Here is a 13,006-nt window from a genome sequence, read left to right as displayed (position 1 = left end):
GTGAAATCGTAACCCAGAGGTTACACTTCAAACGCTGCTTTGTTCTTAAGTGTCTGTGCCCTCCCTTACTTAGCCTTAACTTTCCTGCTGTTCCCAATGGTAACCAGTGAGGAAACACATTATAGTAGCAAGCAATGTACAAAGTTTACATTTAAAAGCATTGACAACAAACACAGTTAAAAATATACGGAAAGGGACGTGAGAGATGGCTTCACAGTTAGGAGCACTTGGTGCTCATGCAGAGGACTTGAGTTCAGTTCCTAAAACCTACACTGGTTATTGTCTGTAACTGAAGCTCCAGGGGATCTGACACTCTCTTCTGGCTCCTTTGGGCACCCACATGTATATGTGAAAACTCACACACAGACACACACACATAGACACACACAAGTAAGTATTACGTAAATAAAATATGAAAAAAAAATGCTTAAAATTTAAAAACAAAATCACCCAGAAAAGGTCAACTGATTTTTGTTGTTGTTGTTTGTTTTTGTTTTTTGAGAAAGGTTTTCTCTGTGTAGCTTTGGAGCCTGTTCTGGAACTTGCTCTGTAGACCAGGCTGGCCTCAAACTCACAGACATCTGTCCGCCTCTGCCTCCTGAGTGCTGGGACTAAAGGCGTGTGCCACCACTGCCTGGGTTAACTGATTTAACACTAAAAGTCAATGACCTCAAGACTTAAAAAAAGCCCAACCAATGAAATCATAATCTAAGCAGTACCGATACTTTTTCAAACTTAAAATTATTCTCAAGTTCACCTGAAAATGTAAACATGTGAGCAAACTCTGAAAAATCATCACAGACCAAAAAAAAAAAAAAAGAAAGAAAGAAAAAAGAAAAAGGCTATGTCTAAAGAAACAATCCCACACATGTCTCTGTGGCCTGTGTGTCTAAAGTAATCCAGATGGGGATAGTAATGCAGGAAATACACTGAGGGTTCAGAAACAAAACCAAAAGCATTAATGTTACTACTAGAAAGAACCAATCATCACTAACATTGGCTCAGCTGTTTTCAGTGAGAATGACCTGAAGTCACTCTTCACCAGTGAAATTAAACATGGAAGCAACTTTAAAAAGTCAATGGGCTGAGGATGTGGTTTAGGAGTCCAGCACCTGTTCAGCATGCAGAAGGCCCTGGATTCTAAGCCCAGCACCATAAAAAAGAGAAAAAAAATGCAACAATTACCAGTTTTAAATTACTATACACAAGAAAAAAACTAGAAAATGTTTATAATACATATAAAGCATTCTTATTTTTAAAATAGTAATAATTAGATGAATATTACAAAAGCTAGAAATGTAAGAAAGGAGTATTCCCAAAAGATAGTGTAATGTGCAAACATGAAAGCCTCAGCCTCACTTCCAACTGTCACTACATAAACTAAAATAACCAGGCACTGTTTTCCCATCTCTGAGTTCCACTGATACAGTTCATCAATGTGGCCTAATCTAGCAGAACTCTGAACCATCTAAAGGCTGTGCCTGTTCAATGCTGACACGTTAAACAATGCGGATTCTGCAGCTCTCCTTCACAGTGTTGTAGGCTCTGCTTCTCTGGGATTAATTTCTTTGTACTGCCTTCTCTTTCAGAATACTTAATCCTGAGAACCTTCAGGCGGCTGGAGATGGCTCAGCAGCTAAGAGCACTTGTTCTTTCAGGCAACCTGGGTTCAGTTCCCAGCACCCACCTGGCAGTTCACAATTGTCTGTTGTGGTGGTATTGTGTTCCCCGAAATATTGTGCATGCTAATAAACTTATCTGGGGTCAGAGACAGAACAGCCACAATATTAAACATAGAGGATAGGTAGGTAGTGGTAGCACAAGCCTTTAATCCCAGCACTTGGGAGGCAGAGCTAGGCAGAAATCCATGTGTTCAAGGATACAGCCAAGCATGGTGACTCACGCCTTTAATCCTAGAAAGTGAGCCTTTAATCCCAGGGAGTGGAGGTAGAAGGCAGAAAGATATATAAGGCGTGAGGACCAGGAACTAGAAGCATTTGGCCTGGCTAAGAATTTGGCCTGGTTAAGCATTCAGGCTTTTGAGCAGTAATTCAGCTGAGAGCCATTCTGGATGAGGACTCAGAGGCCTCCAGTCTGAGGAAACAAGACCAGAAGAGGATCTGGCGAAGTGAGGTAGCTGTGGCTTGTTCTGTCTCTCTGATCTTCCAGAATTCACCCCAATACCTGGTCTGGGTTTGATCTTATTAATAAGAACTTTTTAAGATTCCTGCTACAGTCTGTAACTCAGTTTTAGTGTTTCTGATGCCCTCTTCCGGCCTCTGCAAGCACTGCACATGTATGATGCAGACACACATGCAGGCGAAACATCCACACATAAAATCAATCTTTTAAAAATATTTTTTAGGGGCTGGAAAGATGGCTCAGCGGGCACTGGCTGTTCTTCCAGAGGTCTTGAGTTCAATTCCCGGCAACCACATGGTGGCTCCCAACCATCTGTAATGAGATCTGGTGCCCTCTTCTGGCACTCATGCAGAACACTGTATACATAATAAATAAATCTTTAAAATATATATATATATATATATATATTTTAAAGTTTACTGACTAGTAGCTTCGTGGAAAAGGTGTTTATGAGGCAGATATTGGCTACCTTCAGTGTCTAACACAGCCCTACTTCACTTCACACTTCTTGATAGTTAAGAGGGAGATGCATTTTGATATGCAATGTGGTCTTTAAAATGATCATGAAACTCACAGCTATTTCTCATGGAAGAATTAGTAATTTCCTATAGGCAATCAATGATCTACTGAGAGGTCGCAGACATATGAGGGAAAAGTTCTTAATTCCAACTGCAATTAGATCCAGAAGTATTTGGGGATAAAACTAATAAAATATCACATCTATGTAGAGAAATTTTATTAATAAAGACTCAACGAAATAGACAAGCAATGTTCATGGATACAAATGTCCTTAAGTAATTTTCTCAAACTTAATTTAGATTCAACACTATTCTGATTCAAATCTCAAAGTTAATCTACAAATGAATATCTCAGAATTCACAAGGAATAAACAGACGAACAACAAATAAACAACCCCCCCACACAAACAACAAAAAACCCAGCCAACAAAGGTTTTAAAGGAGTAAGAAAACTTGTCAGAATTCAGCATTACTAAAATGATGAGGCACACAGGCAAAGAAACTGGAATGCCTGTAATGACTGAGATCCTTCTAGCACACACAAGCACAGAATATACATGTATCAACCCTACTGTTTTGTAAATAAATTGTGCTGACACAATTGATATCCATGGACAAAATAAGATTGCACCTTATGGTAGTGTGAATGTAACTGACCCCCATCATCTCATAGGAAGTGGCACTATTAGGAGGTGTGGCTTTGTTGTAGTGGGTGTGGCCTTGTTGGAGGAAGTGTGTCACTGTAGGAGAGGGCTTTGAGGTTACCTATGCTCAGGATACCACCCAGTGTCTCAGTTGACTTCCTGTTGCCTACAAGAGGTAAGATTCTCAGCTACCTCTCCAGTACCATATCTGCCTGCATGACACCACGCTCCCCACCATGATGATAAATTAAATGTTTTCCTTTATAAGAGTTGCCATGATTATGGTGTCTCTTCACAGCAATAAAAACCCTAACTAAGACACATCTCCATACTAAATACAAAAATAAATTCCCAATGGATAGCAAAGATCAATATGAAAGCAAACCTAAAAACAAAAAACAAAAAAAAAACTTTAAAACCAAAGTAGTAAGATGCAAACATCAAATCTGATCAATTCATGTGTACTGAATTTTCTTATAGCTTACATGCATTTGAAATTCAAATATTCATGAACTGTCTGTAATAATTACCCTGTATCCCATGTCTTCCACAACATCACAGGAAGCTGCATTGTCATGGGTATGCCACACTGTCTCTTTGATGCTGCAGCCATACATAAATACATTCTTTTTCCGAGAATGGCCATGGTAATCACAATACACCTTAAAAAGATCATATGTTTTAACAATTAAAGCCTTACCCTTGACTGTAAGCTCTGGCTTTATACAGTTTCATTCCATGTACAAAATCATTTTTCCTAGAAACAGTTTTGGGGTTACTGTGTTCAGAATTGTAAAAGAATGCTTTATTATGATTTTTACTTTAGTAATTTTAGGATGAATTAAAACTAAACTGTTGCCAAACTAAAATTTTTAATCTTCAGACTCATATATTACCAAATAAATGCAGATAATACCAAGCCACTCAATAGCTCTGTCTTCTTTGGTCTTTTAATTTAGAAAAAAAATCATCATTTAATAAGAAATAAATCCGGCTTTGTTAAAGATTTATAATTAATGTTTGAATTGCTAAATCCTTAAAGATCTCACATCAAACTGAAAATTCCACTATTTCTTCCGTATCTCCTACTCAACACTTCCCCCCACCCCCTGAGAAAAGGTTTCTCTGTGTAACAGCCCTGGCTATCCAGGAATCTGTCACCACTTACCTAATTTAAAAGAACATGAAAATGCTTTCATGAGAAAAAAATTCACAAAACTTTTAAAATCTTAAGAGGATCATTTCTAAAAATGAAAAAAATAACATGTTAATTTTTCTCTTTCCCAATGCAAGATTAGTTAATTTAGACACTGATTTAAAGAAAGGAACACTGTAGCCAGACCTGGTGATACATGTATTTGATCCCAGCACTCAGGAGGCAGAGGGAGGCCAGCCTGGTCTACAGAGTGCATTCCAGGACAGCCAGAGCTACAGAAAGAAACCCTGTCCCCCGTCAGAAAAAAAAAAAAAAAGAAAAGAAACATTGCAATCAAAAGCTGGTGGCTGGTGAGGACAGACACATATACGAGGCCCAAGGCAGCCCACCGTGCCTGCTGTGTTTGCAGGTGTACCCTGAGGCACATGTTTCACAGCTACAGTCAGGAACATATATGCACTGCCATGAAATCTGGAAGATGTACACTGTTACCTTTGTGCTGGTCACACAACAAGTTAATGTCTAAAGCACGTAAGTCACCATTACTAATATTCATAAAGAAAAAGTAAAAGGTTTATACAAATTATAAACAACAAGAATAAATTATTGACACTATAATCATTATAAAGATAACAGAAAAAATATTTTGAAATTAACACCTAGCTTTTATAATCAGAAAATAACATATAAGGTACTAAGTCACAGGATTCCAGAAAGTTGTGACTAGAGGCGACCTATCTGTGAGCCCAGGAGAGACAGAAGCTGCAGCCCAAAGAGAAGCCTCTGGAAATCTACATAGTAAGTGAGAGAAAGGGTTCTGGAAAAAAAGCAGAATGGGGGAAAAAATGAGAAGCAGCAAGAGAAACACAGCAGAATAACAGTCCCTAGCGGCTGAGGTGTAGAAGAGGCCTCCAAATGAAGACCTGGCAGTCCTGCCCCCAGAATAAGGCCATGGGCCTCAAGGCTCAAATACAGTCATGGGTTTTGGTAAGATGGTAATTCCTTTGCCAAATGGGTCCCTAGTGGCTGGAAATCCCATTTTGTCACAATATGAGATTGATAGGGTAGCAGCCAACAGCCATCCTGAGGTGCCACCTTGAGACCAAATGTGATTTTAAAATAGAGCTCCCCTTGGACCTGAGACCAGCCACCAAGCACAAGTGAGGAAGCAGAGGGCACTGTGGACAGAAGTAGGGCGGGCCTGATGGGAGGAAGGAGACAGGCCGCTGAGTGCAGAAGGAGAGACAGCAGTGCCTTCGGTGGCCAGATGTGCATCTCCTCAACTGAGAATAACCGAAATTTGGTAGCTCTGAGGCCTGCAGGTACAGCCAAGGGTCCGTTGTTCACTGCTATAGAGCTGGAGAAGTCCAGGCCGTACTTCCAGACCACAGCACAGGCCTCAGTAGTGTGATGAGTACTCAGGTGGTCTTCAAAGTCTGAACCCAGGCCCTCCGTCTGCATTGACCTCAGTGCTGGGACTGCTTCACACACTCCCAAGGCATTTAGGAGACACTCCTGAGCTAAAACATTAGCCATCCAAGGAAGTAGGACCAGAAGCCTTAGGAGGGTGACAGTCTTCTCGCCCATACAAAGCAAAGCTAAAAATGGCAGCAGAGGCCCCTGGCTTACCAAGAAGGAATGCTCCCCCAGTGAGGACAGCTCTGGAGGACAGCAGACACTTGTCCAATACAGACTCGGCAGCATAAACCACAGGAGAGACAAAAATGGGCTGCAGTTCAACTCCCCTTTCTAGGCATACAAGTGGCACTCTCCAGTCCTCAAGGGCCCAGACAGAAGCAGCTCCAGCAGCAGGTCTTTTTATTCCTGTGACCTTTCTTTTCTCCTCTGGTAACCCCTGCCCCTCTATCTACACGTGTGACAGGAGGCATTTACTTCTGGGCTCTTCTCTTCTGCTGTGTGCTGCCTCTTCCACCCTTTCCACAGTCCACAGCACTGACCTCAACATTTTTTAAAGCTCTTGTATTTCTTATTTCCTTCTTACACTTACCTACTTTTGATTTTTAATTTTCTTGTAATTGGGAAGTCTCCTCCCTTTTTCCTTTATCTTTCTAATCTCTAACTATTTTTTAATCTCTGCACCTTTCTTCTCTTTGCTAACCTGTCTCCTTCCCTTATTTCATTCATTTACTATTTCCACACTTATCCTAGATAATTTGTAACTTAGAGAACACATCACATCCATCTTCAAGTTTATGGCATCTCATGTATTAGTGGGCTGCCACTGACGTCAACAGTGTTACTGGAGCCTGCACCTACCAATGCTACTAAGATGGCAGTAGGCTTTCTTCCGGATGAGACTGGGGATGGGGCTTCAATAGTAAGATGATCAATAAAAGGATTCCCCACAAGCCAGAAGACACAGCCAACCCAGCAGATACTCAAAGTGCAACAGAGAAACCCAAGACAAGAAAATGCTTAGCAACGTGACTTCCTGAAAAGATTACAGCTCCTTCACTTCTGAGTTCAAAGACACTTGGAATATATAGAACACAGGGTAAAGATTTCAAGATGCTGGTAAGGTGAACACAGACATAAAAGAGGGCATCGACAAGCAGGCAAGTTCAGTCCACTCCCTGAAGAGGAGTATCAGCTGCACCAAGAGTCAGCCAAACCACTGAGAAAACCAGTAACTCGCATGAGAAAGTGAGCAAAATTTGGGATTTAGGGGAAAAAATGCTATGTTAAAAATGAAAAACTCAGTGACTCAAATAAAAATCACCAAAAACTTGACCAACATAAGAAAGAGAATGGAGACTAGAGGACAAGGCTGACGAGGAAAAAAATCAGTATGAGCTCACCACCTCAAAACTGTGAGACATGATCAAGAGACCAAACTGAAGCCTCCAGGGGACAGAAAGAGCTGACCTAAGACTAAAGGCATAAAGAGTCTTTTCAATGGGATTAGAGCTGAGAATTTCCAAACCTGGAGGAATCAACATTCAAAAACAAGAGGCATTTGGAATCCCAAACATACATGAACAAAGAACTTCCCCAATACTTATTGTAGTCACGACATTGAAAATACAATGCAACAAAGCAATCTTAAAAGCTGTAAGGAAAACGCATCAACTCACCTTCACAGGCAGAAACATTAGAAGAACAGCCAATTTATCATCAGCAATCCCCACGATACATTTGAAACCCTGAGTAACTGCCAGTCAACCTCTATCTAGCAAAGCTATCTTTTCAAAACTGAAGGGTAAACAAGAACGTTTCATGACAAGCACAAACTAAAGCAGTTCATAACTACCAAAACAACATAAGAGAACACCACACGGGGGAAGAAGAAAGAGTCACAATCATGACAACACAGGAAAGAGCACATTTAATGACAGAAGAGATGAAGGAGGGCTAGAAAGGAGTCATTTCCAACACAGTAGCAAACCAGCAAACTTCAGATACCAGAAGGAGAGAGCATACAAAAAAATATTAATACAAACAATCAGGGGAAAGAGACAACAAAATTATAGCAACTGATAAAATCTCTCATTCACAACCTTAGATGTAAATGGCCTCAGCCCACCAATACAGACAGAGCAGCTGGCAGGGTTAAAAAAGATGAAAGGCAGACATTACTACAGATTCCAATGAAACACGGAGAATCATATTCAAGCTAGAAAATCTAGAAGAAATGGATAAATTCCTAGACACATGTGACCTAACAAAATTAAATAAAGATGATTTAAACAGAACTACAACAATGCAGATTGGAGCAGTAATTAAAAAAAAAAAAAAAAAAAAAAAAAAAAAAAAAAAAAAAAAAACCTTCCAAAACAGAGAGGCAGGATGAGAGTAGAAAGCCAGCCCCACCATAGCACCAAAACTGGATACAGACATCACACCTGCAGGCCAATTTCCCAGATGAACACACTTGCAAAATTAATCACTAAAATCCTTACAAAACAAATTCAAGAACATGTTACCATCAGTCACCATGACTGAGCTGGTCCAGCTCATTGAGTCACATAGCACATAAATGACTTGAGGGCAAAAATTACAAAGCCTCCAGCAGGTTGAACACCCCTTCACAAGAATCCTAAAGAAACTAGGAATTAGCAGCACCAGTAGGTTGTATAAAACAAGCCTGAAATCAATATTACACTAAATAGGGAAAAACTGAGAGCATTTCCCCCAAACTTTGGAACAAGGCAAGGGTGCCCATTCCATTCTATTCAACAAAGTGCTCAGAGACATGGCTAAAACAATTAAACAAGAGAAAGAAAAGACACACAAGTAGGAAAAGAAGTCAAATTACTCCTATTAGAGAAGAAAAAAAAAGTTCTCCTGTACTGTACTTAGAAGAACCTAAGACTACTAGAAAACTCTTATGACCTTTTAACAGTCATCATCATACAAAACCAAAGCAGCAAGTCAGTAGTTTCTCCAGGTCTCAATTATTAATTTGCCAAGAAAATAAGTAGGAAACTACCTCATTCATAGAAACTTCAAAAGTAAGTAAGTAAGTAAGTAAGTAAATAAATAAATAAATAAATAAATAAATAAATAAATAAAATACCTGAGAATAAGCCTGATTATTCCTAGGAAAGATTAGGAGGTATGGCTTGTTGAAGGAGATGTGCCACTAGGGATAGACTTTGAGGTTTTAAAGGCCTACATCATTCCCAGTTAGCTTCCTCTGCCTCATGGTTGTCTCAAGATGTGACCTCTCAGCCACTGCTCCAGTGCCATGTCTGCCTGCTGCCATGCTCTCCACTAGGGTCATGGACTCTAACCCTCTGGAACTTTAAGCCCCAAATAAACTGCCTTCTAAAACTGGTCTGGATCATGATGTTTTATCATAGCAATAGAAAAGTAACCAAGACAACAACCTTCTTAACAATGGTCTAGAGAATCTGGGTTTCCACATTTCTAGAAAGACAAATCTACATCTGACATCTGGCACAGAATTCATCAAAACAGATTAAAGGCCTGAATGAGACCTGAAACTTTCAAAGTGGTAGAAGAAAGCACTTCAAGAAGCAGGTGTAGGCAAGGTTATTCTGAAAAGGACTCATAGTACAGGACATAATTCCAATTGGCAAACGGGATTACATAAAATTAATGTGTCTGCATGAAAAAGGAGAGAGCCTTCATAAAAGGAAAAAGCTGGGTTGGAGGGAAAGCTCAAGAGCACCAGTTGCTCTTCTGAGAGGGTCTGGGCTCAATCCCCAGCACCCATGCTGGGCTGCTCACAACCACCTGTAAATCTAGCTCCAAGGAACCCAGGCCCCTTCAGACCTGCTCAGGCACCTGAACAGGTGTTCATACAAACATATAACTTTTTTTTATTTGTTCAAGTTTTTAAAATTATTTTATTTAATGTATATAGATGTTTTACCTGCCTGTACATATATACACCAAGTGTGGGCCTGGTGCCTGCAAAGGCCAGAAGATGTTGGATGCCCTGAAATGGGCGTTACAGATCATTTTGAGCAGCCATGTGGATTCTGGGACTTGAACTGGATCCTCTGGAAGAGGAGCCAGTGCTCTTAATCACTGAGCCATCTCTCCAGCCCTGATTCTTGTTTTCGTTTTTGTTTGTGTGGGGAGTAGAGTGGGGAGAGGAATCTTTTGTCAACTACACATCAGAGGATTAGTATCTAAACACTATAAAGAATTTTAAAAAAATTAAACACTGAAAAATAAAATCACCCACTCAGTAAATGGTATAATAAACCAAAAAGACACTTCTCAAAGGAGAAATACAAATGGCTGGAAAAGGTGTCTGGGGACCCACAAAGTAGAGTGAGAGAACCAATTCCTACAAGTTGCCTTTGACCTTCACACCTGCACTGTGGACAGGACTGCTAACTCTCACACATGGAAAACAAACAAACATATGTAATTTTTTAAAAAAGTATTTAGCATCCTTAGTCACCAGAGAAATGTAAATTAAAACTTCTCTGAGATTTTTATCTCATGCCAACCAGAGTAGCTATCATTAAAAAACAAGTAACAGAGCCGGGCGGTGGTGGCGCACGCCTTTAATCCCAGCACTCGGGAGGCAGAGCCAGGCGGATCTCTGTGAGTTCGAGGCCAGCCTGGGCTACCAAGTGAGTTCCAGGAAAGGCGCAAAGCTACACAGAGAAACCCTGTCTCAAAAAACCAAAAAAAAAAAAAAAAAAAAAAAAAACAAGTAACAAACGCTGACAGGGAGGGAGGGAAGAAGAACCCCATTCACTGTTCAGAAATAATAAGCATCTGCAGTAGCTATGGAAATCAGTATGGGCATTCCTCAAAAAAACTAAAAACAGAGATACTGTATGATCCAGCTATACTACTCTAAATCAACACTCTTGGATGAGAATTTTAATGCATCTGTAGAAACAGATGCAACTGGAAATCATTACATTAAGTCCAATCAACTAAACACAGAAAAACAAATTCTGGTATACATGGAACCTAGGTTTAACTGTGTGCATAGAAGTATGATTAATATGTACGCACATATGCAGGTCACAATTTAGAGAGGGAGATGGAACACAGGTAATATGAGACAGCAGAAAAGAGGACCCACTGAGGGAAGTACTAGAACATGCTGAAGGTGAGAAGTGAGGACAGGGAAGGCCTCGGGGAGGGAACAAAGAAGAAGGTATAGTAACACAGAGGTCTGAATATGTAGCTTTGCATGCTAATCTAAAAACATAACATTAAAATATACTGTCATTAATCAATAAACACATTTGCATGTACAAGGCAAACAAATACAGCCACGTACCAGGGGCAAGCGCTTCACTGCGGCCAGGTACTGAAGCAGTCCCTTTGCATGGTAAATCGTAGGGTGTAAATCTGGGTTTGGACTTTGCCACTGTCTGTTCAAATCCTCTCCACTTAAAGAGCAGCGGTGACTACACACATCAACAAAGACAGGAAATACAAGTGCCACAGACCGTCAATAACTTATTCCAGTAAGTACTCAAGGAAATGCAGATAGCACTCAACTAAACATACATAGTATTCATTAAGTAAGCACACATCCATCATTTGCTATGTGTAAAATCTTATGTCACATTTATGTAACAATGATTTCAAATTTAAAATAAGCTTTTTTAAGTTACAAAAAAACAAAATTGTCAATTCTAGGCTTTTCTTCTGTACTTTATAAAATGTATTAATGGACACATTCTCTATTGATTAACTAGTGATCATTTGCTATACTAATTCTATATGCTGAATGCATTAGTTGTCTTGTACAGTGCTATCTGAGCCCTCCATCTGAGAAAGGCAAATTTCTCAAAATTATGTAGTCTTGAAACATGGAAATACACTTCCATCTGTTCATAAGAGCCATATTCTAATGTCTTCAAGCACAATACAATCTACAGTTACACTACTAACAAAAGAGGCAAAAACTGATGTATTAAAGACCTTTCTCATACCTGACATAGCCTCCTAAAACAATTCAAGAAAGATTTTATGAAATTACATTCTCATGGAATCATAACACTAACACGCGCATTTAAAAGTTTATCTTTGATGAATTACTCACCAAACTTGCTTCTAGAAAAAAGCAAATCATCAAATCCATTTTCTGAATTAACTTGAACACTATTAGGTCAATAAATGTATATACAGCCACCATAACAACCTATGACATTCCTGTAATTACTGCTTAACTTACTTTCCATTGATGACACCATCTGGATTTAGCATAGGGACAATTTTAAAAATGTAGGACTCCCGTAAGCTCTGGGCAGTAGGGCTATTGCTCATGAGGTACTCCAGTGTTCCTTTCATGACCCAGCTTGCGTTAGTTTCTCCAGGATGGACCCGAGCAGACAAAAAAATGTAAGGGCGATTTCCTAAAGTACACATAAAATCTCAAGTAAATGAACAGCTACTAAAAGTTTGAATGACATCTCACTTTGGGGTCCAGAACTCTCCTCAGTTGTGAATTCCAATGTAAACTCAGGGAAACTCACTATGCATACACAACATACACACTCTCCACAAGGTGCTACGGAGAAGACAACAGAAAATGCAAGCAAACTGTCACATGCAGGAACTTGTACTATGAATATACACAGTGTAATAATGTACAGTGTTGGAACCACTTGCTTATTTTCTTTTTTTTTTTTTCTTTTTTTTTTTTTTCTTTTTTTTTTTTTTTTGTGGTTTTTCGAGACAGGGTTTCTCTGTGTAGCTTTGCGCCTTTCCTGGAGCTCACTTGGTAGCCCAGGCTGGCCTCAAACTCACAGAGATCCGCCTGGCTCTGCCTCCCGAGTGCTGGGATTAAAGGCGTGCGCCACCAACGCCCGGCTCCACTTGCTTATTTTCTAATGATTTATCCAACTTGAAAAAAATACTTCTTGAGTGGGAACAGTTTTACAAAGAATATCACCTGGGAAAGTTTAAAATATAAAATTATATTTCATAAACTCATGGAAAAAAGGAAAATATTAACAATTCAAAATCTGAGCCTGGCAGAGGTGGCACATGCCTTTAATCCCAGCACTCGGGAGGCACAGCCAGGTGGATCTCTGTGAGTTCAAGGCCAGCCTGGTCTACAGAGCGAGATCTAGGAC

The 13,006-nt window shown here is 39.8% G+C and overlaps 1 protein-coding gene across 13 annotated transcripts in view; it reads right to left on the bottom strand.

Moving 5' to 3' along the window:
• The window catches only part of Agtpbp1 (ATP/GTP binding protein 1), a 171,188-nt gene that overhangs the window by 51,255 nt on the left and 106,927 nt on the right, over positions 1–13,006 (bottom strand). For all 13 annotated transcript variants that reach the window (XR_005091537.1, XR_005091536.1, XR_003733793.2 and 10 more), the window contains 3 exons: positions 12,103–12,283; positions 11,200–11,329; positions 3,835–3,966 (listed from right to left, as the gene is read on the bottom strand). Coding sequence is in view for 9 of the 13 variants with exons in the window: in XM_037205673.1 (XP_037061568.1) it covers positions 3,835–3,966; positions 11,200–11,329; positions 12,103–12,283 (443 nt within the window). In the remaining 4 variants the exon portion in view is untranslated. The remainder of the gene's footprint in view (positions 1–3,834; positions 3,967–11,199; positions 11,330–12,102; positions 12,284–13,006) is intronic.

The sequence above is a fragment of the Peromyscus leucopus genome, chromosome 5, assembly GCF_004664715.2.
Source record: "Peromyscus leucopus breed LL Stock chromosome 5, UCI_PerLeu_2.1, whole genome shotgun sequence".
Taxonomy (NCBI): domain Eukaryota; kingdom Metazoa; phylum Chordata; class Mammalia; order Rodentia; family Cricetidae; genus Peromyscus; species Peromyscus leucopus.
The sequence above is the reverse complement of the archived record's forward strand: the minus strand, read 5'-3'. Positions and strand labels throughout refer to the sequence as shown.